The sequence below is a fragment of the Hippocampus comes genome, unplaced genomic scaffold (genome assembly GCF_001891065.2).
Source record: "Hippocampus comes isolate QL1 unplaced genomic scaffold, H_comes_QL1_v1.1 scaffold1, whole genome shotgun sequence".
NCBI lineage: Eukaryota > Metazoa > Chordata > Actinopteri > Syngnathiformes > Syngnathidae > Hippocampus > Hippocampus comes.
In genome coordinates, this window is record NW_017805010.1 from 1,787,555 (window position 1) to 1,797,602 (window position 10,048).

At 44.4% G+C, this 10,048-nt stretch overlaps 1 protein-coding gene across 2 annotated transcripts; it reads left to right on the forward strand.

The window, feature by feature from the left end:
* The first annotated feature begins 4,431 nt into the window (after positions 1 to 4,431).
* Positions 4,432 to 10,035, forward strand: gpr61 (G protein-coupled receptor 61). Of its 2 annotated transcripts, XM_019862975.1 has the most exons (3): positions 4,432 to 4,899; positions 6,307 to 6,437; positions 8,079 to 10,035. In XM_019862975.1, exon 3 carries the CDS (start codon positions 8,276 to 8,278, stop codon positions 9,779 to 9,781), a length of 1,506 nt encoding a protein of 501 aa, XP_019718534.1. In that variant the 5' UTR covers positions 4,432 to 4,899; positions 6,307 to 6,437; positions 8,079 to 8,275; the 3' UTR covers positions 9,782 to 10,035. The 2 variants fall into 2 exon arrangements, with proteins under 2 accessions (XP_019718534.1, XP_019718533.1); XM_019862974.1 differs by lacking the exon at positions 6,307 to 6,437.
* The last annotated feature ends 13 nt before the right edge of the window (positions 10,036 to 10,048 follow it).

The following is a 10,048-nucleotide window of genomic DNA, read 5'->3' on the forward strand; positions in this document are numbered from 1 at the left end:
GGGGCTCTGAGCGCTTTTAAATGCAAACCTGGATGTCGAAGACAATAAGTTGGCTTTTTTTTTTTTTTGTAGAAATGTCTTCTGCGATAACCAGAATCTTCCCATTGTGATCGATTCAGTGTCCCCGAGAAAGACAGTTTCACTGTGGTAAAATGAAAATCAAAAGGTGTCCAGCTGTTATTTATACGCCCCAATCAAGTGACATACAGGACAGTACTGGAGGCGTCATTGAGTGTCTGCACTCGGTAGTCACGTGTGCTTAAAGGGGAATTTATATATATATATATATATATATATATATGGCCACCTCTGTTAAAAAAGGGGAGTGGCTGAAATGAAATGAGTAAATAGAATATAATCAGAATGTGGTTCCGTTTTTCGTGTTTTCTGGAGAAAAAAAAGTGGAAAAAAATGACTCTGGCTATTATTTGATGATGTGTAAAACTAATGCATGTTAATGCAAATGAGCAATGAAGTTTCTCATTGCAAGACATTTAAATTGAAAAATATTGACCTTTTTTTTTCGGTGTGGGGGGGGGGGGTAGCTGTGTGCAACCTTCCAAATCAAAAGGAGGAGGTTATTTTCTAATACCACTTTGTGGTACTGTAGTTTACATTCCATACAAATGTGCACACGCCCCCTACTGGCAATATTTGAGATCTAGGCAAATGTGTGCATTCCAAATGTTGTTGTTCTTCTTGTCATTATTATTTTCATGCAAAATACTAAGATGGCATATGGTCTTGCCAAAAAATTGGAAAATAATACAGCAGTGATTGACAGACGTCTGTGCTGGGAAATTATTCAATGTCATTTAATTAGAAAGTTACCATTTATTCACTGCAAAAAATGGTGTATAGCTTTGTTTATCAATCTATGCCAGTGACCTAGAGTGAGACGCTCAAGTATTAAGTGCTCTTCTTTCAGATGGCAGAGGTTACAATTAGCCTGTGTGTCGACCTGTTGCCATTAATGCAACATGATACCAGCTACAGTATGTGTTCAAATAAATAAATAAATTTTCAACCCAAGGGAGTAAATTTGTGTAAACATTAAAATTGAGCCCAGTGTGTAAACTCTTGTGACACTTTCGATTGTTAGCTGTTTGTGAGTTTTTTTTTTCTTTTTAATGTCATGTGAAATATGGATCTCAATAAAAGTTGGGACACACAACAAAAAAAACCCACTTCAGATTTGGCTATTTTCACTGATACAATAATTTCCAAAACATGCCTACTTTTTTTTGTCGCGCATCAGGTTTGAGAGATTTTCACTTTGAAGTTTGACATATAAATGCTTGCGCAATACAAATTTTACCATGTGGTGTAATTTATAGCGATGGCGTTTCAGAAAAAAAATCCACCAGTTGCTGAAAGTACTGCTAACCCTTAATTAATAAATATATTCCAATATTATTTGATGGGAATGATGATGAAACTTGATGTGCGAGCAAAAAAAAAAAAAACATTTCGAAAAATTGACTTGCATCTCTGATTTAAAAGAAAATTGTTGACCAATGTCATTTAAGCACTAGTTGAAAGAAAAGCAGAGAAGACAAACTTCGATTTGCCGGATTCTTTAATATGTGTGTATTTAAAATGTGATCTTTGTGGCTGTAAAGTAGGCAAGCCTTTTGTGCTCTATTTGATGTTAATGCAGTTGTTGTGGATGGTAGTGTGCATGCCTGGCTCTGTGTGTGTGCACCGATGGTAAAGCCGTAGCATTTTTGTTGTCTTCCTCAGGTAAACTATCGGGGTGGGGGTGGTGGGGGGGTCGGTGGTGGTGGTGGTGATGATGGAGGTTGTTGTTGGAAGGGGTGCGGGGTGTAAGCAGGAAGGCTGAAATCAGTGTTGCCATGGAAACCATTGTATTTCCCTCCCCCTGTGATTGGCGCTGCCGTCTTGTGCAAGTATCTGCTATTTCTGTAATGCAACAAGGCCCCGGACACGAGTGCAGTCACAGGACACACACACACACACACACACACACACACACACACACAAAATCAGTTGAAACTCGCTTTCGGATGTCATTTCCTATTTGTGCCCTAACCCTATTAGGGCACATATATTAGCATGTTATCATTTTGTCAGATTATTTACCGTGACAGCACGCACCCCTGGATATGGCTGCGGCTGCTGCCATGTTGGAGATCCATGCGTGATGTTCCGATCCTCCGTGAGAGTCTGAATAGACAAATTAGATTGACAGCCAACGTTAAAAAAAAAAAAGATCTTTTTACCAACTGTGCAGTTTAGGGTTATAAAGTTTCTTTTTACAGTTAACCAGCACCGACCTTGAATCAGGGCGAGCAAACGGAATATTTGTAGCTTTTTCGCCAATCAGCAAAGCTGATCTCACTCTGGCTATCTGTGTTTGTTATGAACACTTTGTTGAAGGCAATCTTTCAGGTGGTATCTCACTGAGTGAGGGTGTTCGATTTGTCAACTTTTCTGATGAATGTTCAGGTGGTATCTCACTGAGTGAGGGTGTTCGATTTGTCAACTTTTCTGATGAATGTTGGCAAAAGTCATGGGGTCACCTCTGTCATGAGCTATGTTTCGTGACTTTCACCGTCAATGAGTGATTTTGATCATATGGAAATGAGTAAGGTGTAAATCATAAAATGTAACACAAAAAAAAAATAATCTTTATGACTTACAGGGCGGTGCATGCCAGCACTTTTCTCTCCAAATTTGTCTTTCACGAACTGCTTCACTGCTCTCTTCTATTATTTGTGTCTTAAAACTTATCCAAACGGGTGTTGTAAAACATAAGATCCTCCTCATTGCCTTCCTCTTTGTGCATTATTTTTCTTCCTGGCATGATGATCCACGTGGAGAATGGCTGCTTCTATCTCACAAGTGGCGACTGCTACGCACGAATGTGTGGACATATTGGAACCATGATCACATGGTCTCTAGCAGTGGCGAAAAAAAATAAAATCCTACTACCGTTTACAAACGCATACAGTCGTTTTGCAAATACGTTGCATACAATGGATTTCTCCGACAAGCGTAAAACTGTTTGCGAACATGTTTCCAACCTGTTATGAGCCTTGTCGAAACCCAAAATTCAATTCAATGTTCGCAAGCCTTCACCGCTCAGAGAGATACAAGCTTTTAGCACTTAGCATTGTTGGGAAACGCATGTTCCACATTGTACCTGTCTCCAATTTCAGTATGTTCACATTTTATATAAGTACTCTTAGGTAACAGATTTATACGTTGGATATTAGCCAATTGTTACCTTGGTATTATATTAAACGCACAGACACATGACAAATATGGGATTCTTATCATGCTAACCACCACCTAGACTTGAGTCTTATATTTGTCCAACTCAATTCTGTTTTAGGCAGTGAGAGACATTTACATTCTGCCGGCATAGGGATCATCGTTTATGATGGCTACTATGTCATTGTGGCATGTCATTATCTCAGTACATTCTGTTCGCTTTTTTAAGCTTTCATCTTAGCACATGTAAGGAGATTTGAAAATTATTGAATTGCTAATATGAACTCATTGAGCCAATACAGAGAAAAAAAACAAACACGAGTTTGTCCAGTTTCTCAGTTTCAAACCGAGCTTAGTTTTCTGATCTGGACCTCGAACATGGCAGCTATACTGATGATGTCATGCACAGTTATACAGTGCATTACTACAGGCCAAAATATGATGCCCTTACCAATCTATCATGATGTTCGAAGTACTTGGGTTGCTTTTTTTTCTATATTTTAGCATACTATCTGTTAGCGTTGTAGCTTTTAGAAATTCTCATTTGTAATTGTGTGGGACTACAGGACAGGATATGAAATTCTTATTGACTGACTCGGCGCTTTGTTTTTTTTTTTTTTTTTTTGCTGTATGTTAACATACTAAGTGTGAACATTCTACCTATAAGCAAACTTCCACTGAGGCCCATGTCGTTTGAGAGTTAACGTTACAAATCAACACAGGTTGTTAGAATGATATATGATAGCATTTTGGGGTGTCCAAGGGTCAAATAGACTGCCATGGCCGGCTCAACTTTTAGTAGATTTTTCAGAAATACCAGGTAATAGATTTGGCCGCCCTTCTCCAAACAATACATAATTGTGCGTAAATATTAAGGCTGATAGATTATGGCCGTGGTCCAGACAGCTCACAAGCTAATGCTTTGCTAATGTTTTTTTTTTTTTTTAACCAAACGTACGTATCACGTAAACCTGACCCATAAAATATTTGATATTTTGGTATCTGAGAAATTTAAATGTGAAAATCTGTTCTTTTTTTGTGTTATATTGTGTCTTTTTTTTTAAACTTTCAAATGAAAATGAATAAAACCCGGTTGATCAAGCACTAGGACCCAGCGGAGAGCTGTGAGGCTTGGTGCTGCCTGCCCACCCACCCCGCTTCTCAGCCCTGCATGCTGCTGCAGTTGCCCTGGGCGCCTACTGAAGCCACTGGGTGTGCGTGTCTGCGCGTGCTTGTGCGCGCGCGCGTGTGCGTGCGTGTGTGTGTGTGTGTGTGTGTGTGTGTGTGTGTGTGTGTGTGTGTGCGCGCGCGCGCGCGCGCATGCGGAGAGATCGGGCGGGTGGTCAGTCTGTGAGAGGGGGAGGGTTCGAGTAGGAGGGGATGAAAGGGGCCAGGTGAGGAGGAGACACAGCAGTATCACCCTTCTCTTCGACCCCTCCATCCCTCCTTCAGCACACATCCATCCACCATCCACATCGCCTGAATGTCTCGCGTGTGTATGGATGTGTATGTATGACTATGTTGGCTTTGCGCGCGTGTGTGTGTGTGTGTGTGTGTGTGCGTGCGTGCGTGCGTGTGTTTGAGAGAGTCACCGAAACAGGTCAGCGTTCTTCCAACAGACTGTGAACCTGCACAGGAGTGAGCAGCGCTTTCCCGACGGAGGTATGTTGATGAAGCATGATACTGTATTATCACACGCACGTGTACTTTCTCTGTAAATGGATCGGGCGCGCCCATGGGAGTGTGTGCGTGCGTCTACGTGTGTGTGTGTGTGTGTGTGTGTGTGTGTGTGTGTGTGTGTGTGTGTGTGTGTGTGTGTGTGTGTTTTGGGGGTGCAGGAAAGATTTGGGTCAATGATAAAATGTGACACAAGAGAATCATATGAAGGCTTCTTATGTCATATTGTGTACAATCTAATTTTTTGTGTCGGTTCTCCGAACTGAGTCAAAGTGGAAGAGAACAACAGGCTCGTTTTCACCTCATCGTGTCATGTGCATGATCGGGTCATATGGTTTCCCGTTTGCAGCCATGCAGACTCTGTTGAAGTTGGGAGAGAATATTTGGATTACTTTGGAAGTTTCGGAGTTTCATTGCTGTCCACAGATGGGCGATGTGTTTAATTTAAGGGAAGCGTGATATCAGGTGTTGCGCCACCAAAATGTATTCAATCAATTGGACATTTAGTGAAACCCGCTCCTTTGTTAATTCGTAATAGTGTCCCTCCATGTTTGTCAGCTGACAAAGAATGGCAATAATAATAATAATAATTAGTTTGGAAAGTTTTTTTTAATGAATCAGTCATTGATAATGTATGGGAAGTGAAAGTCTTACATTAGACCATCATTGAAGTACATTCCATGAACATTTTAATTCTGTCACACCAGAGAAATATTCCCTTCTAGTATAATCCACTGCTTCTTAGTGACACAAAACCAAATATAATTCCTTGCCCGAAAAAGCGCAACGATTTTGTATTGATTGATGCCTGCTGTGATGGAGTTAACACCTCGAGCAAGTTGTCAGTGTGTATTTTGCCAACACGATGTGGGAAAAAAAAGTAGCGAAAAACAATCAATACTGATGCAAACGACTAAAGCTGTCGAGAGAGTTTGTCTACTTTATCTGCGGCACGGTGAGACGTTTGTGCTTCGCCTAATTAACTGAAGGTGACTGTCACCCTTTGACCTATTATTATTGTGACGCTAGCTCTGTACATGTGGGCAGGAAAAGAGCAGGCGCCTCGCTAGCATGCCGGATGGAAAAAAAAAAAAAAAAAAAAAAGAAGCGCCCATGCAGGTGTACGGCATATGGAAATGTACCAGAGTCTCGGTGCTCGTTCCACGACTTTTACGGCGCGTGTGAGTTTGTGACAGTAAACACGCCTCACTGGACAAGTGATCATCCAGCGATGTTTCTTTGCACGCTTTTTGCAGCACTTCTTAAATGAGCAGCAAATGACTGTCTGCGGATTACTACCACGAGATCTGGAAACTCAATCAGCTTCTCAATTGCTGTGGACAACCCAGAGACAAAAACTTCTATCTTCGAGTTTGTTTTTGACTCTTGAAGGGGAACATAAGGTCCTCGCTGGCTTTGAGCATTTCCCTGCGGCTCTGATTGCCTTGAGAGGCGCACCATCTGAAGATGCAGATGCCAAACTCGATACCACGTGAAGGTCCACACAGGCAGGAGCGCAAAAAGTCAGGATGACTCGAAGCGTCAGTGACTAACTGCATGGATGTTTCGGAATGAAAAGAATATTCACTGTGAGGCCTTGAAGTGGTGAAGCCCAAAATCATTGGCAGTTCAACAATTGATGTGACTTCTGAGGGTGCCGTGGTTTACACAATGCAAGAGCAGTTAAATGTTATAATTGTGGAGTCGTCTTGAATTAGCACTGTTTTGGGTTTAATTCGAATCATTTTATTTGTTTTTCCAGTAATGTAGAGTCGATAATGGATAATTACCTTTTCCATTTATTTATTTCTTTACTGTACTTGACATTAACCTGTTCATGCACCTTGTAACCTGATAACATGATAAGCTGTAGTAACCACTATAGTAACCGCCGTCCCTGAAAGGGTTAACTTGGTAATTGTTTTCTGTTATTTTCCATCCATCCATTTTCGAGACCGCTTATCCTCATGACCGTGGGGTTGCCGTTGCCTCGGCCAGATAACGTTGGGCAAGAGCCGGCGTACACCCTGGCCTGGTCATCTTATAGACCACAGTGTCAAACTCGAGGCCCGGGGGCCAGATGTGGGCTGCCACATCATTTTAACTGGCCCACAACTGCAAGTCAAACATGTCAACTTCCATGATGCTTGCTAAAATCTGGACCAAAAATTCAAATCGTCATATGCAATAAATAATAGCGCTATTATAAGCATTTTCTCGTGAGCAAACCTCTCATAACAGTTACTTGAACAATTGTTGAGTAAACCATTCTTGACTTCTTGATGTGGTTTCACAGTCACAACGGCCCTCCAAGGGAAACTGACAACTACTGGCATACACATTCACGCCCATGGACAATGCAAACATGTTTTTGTCAAAACCTATGGATGGGACACACACGATTTGCTTTATTTATACATGTATATTTGAGAGAGATCCTGAGGTATTTCGTTGGACAGCCGAAAGTGTCCTGGGTTTTCTGTGGGGCCTCCTCCTGGTGGGACATGCCCGAACCACCTCACAAGGGACGCATCCAGGTGGAATCCTGATCAGTTGACCATGCCACTTCATCTGGCTCCTCACAATATGGAGGGGCAGCAGTTCTACAGCCCCTCCTGAATGACTGAGCTTCTGCAGAGGAAACTCGTTCCGGCTGCTTGTATTATTATTATTATCCATCCATCCATCCACTTTCCGATCCGCTTTAACCTCACAAGGGTCGCGGGGGTTGCTGGAGCCTATCCCAGCTGTCTTCGGGCAGTAGGCGGGGGACACCCTGAACGGGTTGCCAGCCAATCACAGGGCACACAGAAACGAACAACCACCCGTGCTCACACTCACACCTTGGGAGTGTTCAATCAGTCTGCCATGCATGTTTTTGGAATGTGGGAGGAAACCGAAGTACCCGGAGAAAACCCACGCAGGCACGGGGAGAACATGCAAACTCCACACAGGAAGGCCACGACCTCTGCACTGTGAGGTGGATGACCACTGGACCATCAAGCCGCCTATTAATTATTATTATTATTATTATTATTATTATTATTATTATTATTATTATTGCTATTGTTAATGTGAGTTATTGAATGTTTTGGAAACAAATATCAATGCTTGCACAAATACTACACTTCTTCTTGTAATTGAGAATGTGTATTTTCTTTCAGATTTTCCCAGCTACAGTACAGTGGAGGGTCTCAGCGGCTCCATCTTCAAGGGTGTGGGGGCTCCTGTGACCCTCTTGAGCTCTAGACTCAATCGAGGATCAACCTCCTGAGCTTCTCTGTGGCACGCTCCGGCGGTGGAGGATGGGTGATGGGCCCGTGATACTCAGCGGATTCTCTCCTCCTCAATCTACCCTCTCATGGAGCACCTTGTCACACCGAGTCCCTCACGGAATGCTTCTCTCCTGCGACTCCCCCCGTTTCACCTCTCGCGGCAAGCAAACGCTTCCAACGTGAGCCAGGACGGAATAGACGTGAATCAGTCTGTGGCTTTGTTTGCCATGCTCATCATGGACGTCCTGGCTGTGGTGGGGAACCTTGCCGTGATGATCGTCATCAGCAAAACGGCGCATCTGCGCAAGTTTGCCTTTGTGTTCCACCTGTGCTTGGTGGACCTGCTGGCGGCGCTGGTGTTGATGCCTCTCGGGATGGTGCCCGATCGGATGTTGGCCGACGAAGCCCTGTGCCGAAGTTACCTCTGTTTGAGCGTTTGCCTGGTGAGCGCGGCCATCCTCACCATCTGCGCCATCAACGTGGAGCGCTACTATTACATTGTGCATCCCATGCGCCACGAGGTGAAGATGACGGTCGGGGTGGTGGTGACGGTGCTGGTGGGGGTCTGGATTAAAGCCGTGGTCATGTCATCGTTGCCTTTCCTGGGGTGGCTGCTCCAAGGTAACCAGGCTGCGGCATCGAGTCCGCCGCTCATCCCCGCTCAGACGCACTGCTCCCTCCACTGGGCAGGTGGCAGGACCACACGTCTGATCTTCATGGTCTTCTTCACGTTCATCTATTTCCTGTGTCCCATGTTGATTATTCTGGTGGTCTACTGCAACATGTTCAAGGTGGCCCGAGTGGCGGCCATGCATCACGGCCCGCTGCCTACTTGGATGGACACGCCACGGCATCGCTCGGAATCTACCAGCAGTCGCTCCACCATGGCCGCCAGCCTTGGTGGGACTGATTCCCGCAACACTCCCCAAAGGACCTTTGGAGGTGGGAAGGCTGCGGCGGTTCTGGTAGCGGTGGGAGGCCAGTTCCTCTGCTGCTGGCTGCCATACTTCTCTTTCCATCTCTATTCGGCCGCGGTGTCTTCCTCGCCTACCTCCCTTGCCCAGCTGGAGGACGTGGTCACGTGGATAGGCTATTTCTGCTTCACCTCTAACCCCTTCTTCTACGGCTGCCTCAATCGTCAGATTCGGGAGGAGCTCGGCCGCCACCTGGCCTGCCTTTTCAAGTGGGCCGGATCCGGTCAGGGGGAACAGCTGCCCAGCCGTGAGGCCTCCATCGAGGAGAACTTCATGCAGTTCCTTCAGGGCACGGCGGGCAATTTGGAGCCGTGTAACTCTCACAGCCGAGTGAGTCAAGAGGAGACGGAACACGAAGGCCTTCGGGAATCATCTGCTCCGCACAACATGCCAGCTGACTTCCACATCCCAGGGCAGATTCTTGAAGAAACCTCAGAGTTCATACAACGTCAAAAACTCAACAATCAACTCCATGCGCTGGGAAATGCCAAAAACAGTACCGGCGATGTAGCCCCCTCGCCCATCGTATATAATAATCGAGTTCAGGACTTCATTTCATTAAAAACTCATTTAAACGAGACGCCGAATGTTTTATGCTCTCAAACAGAAACCCAGTGAGCGCACTCTATAGATCGTCGATTAGACGTCTAGTTGTGCAACGTCTTTCTGAGAAAAAGGAGAGAGGTTCCGTGAAAAGTCATTGATAAATGCAGTACATCATGTGCATCTTCTTTTCATCCCCGACGCCCGCGATTCGGCGGCGCTACATGTCAAAGAGACACTCTGCGGTTTGCTGTTTCATAAGTGATGTCCGTGTGTATTTTTAATCGCCTCTCTTGAGTTGTTGTTACCATGTTTATCTTTTTTTTTTTTTTTTTTTTTTTC

Bases quoted from the DNA above. Each gene is read 5' to 3' on its own strand.
- gpr61 (XM_019862975.1), top strand. From the start codon at position 8,276: ATGGAGCACCTTGTCACACCGAGTCCCTCACGGAATGCTTCTCTCCTG.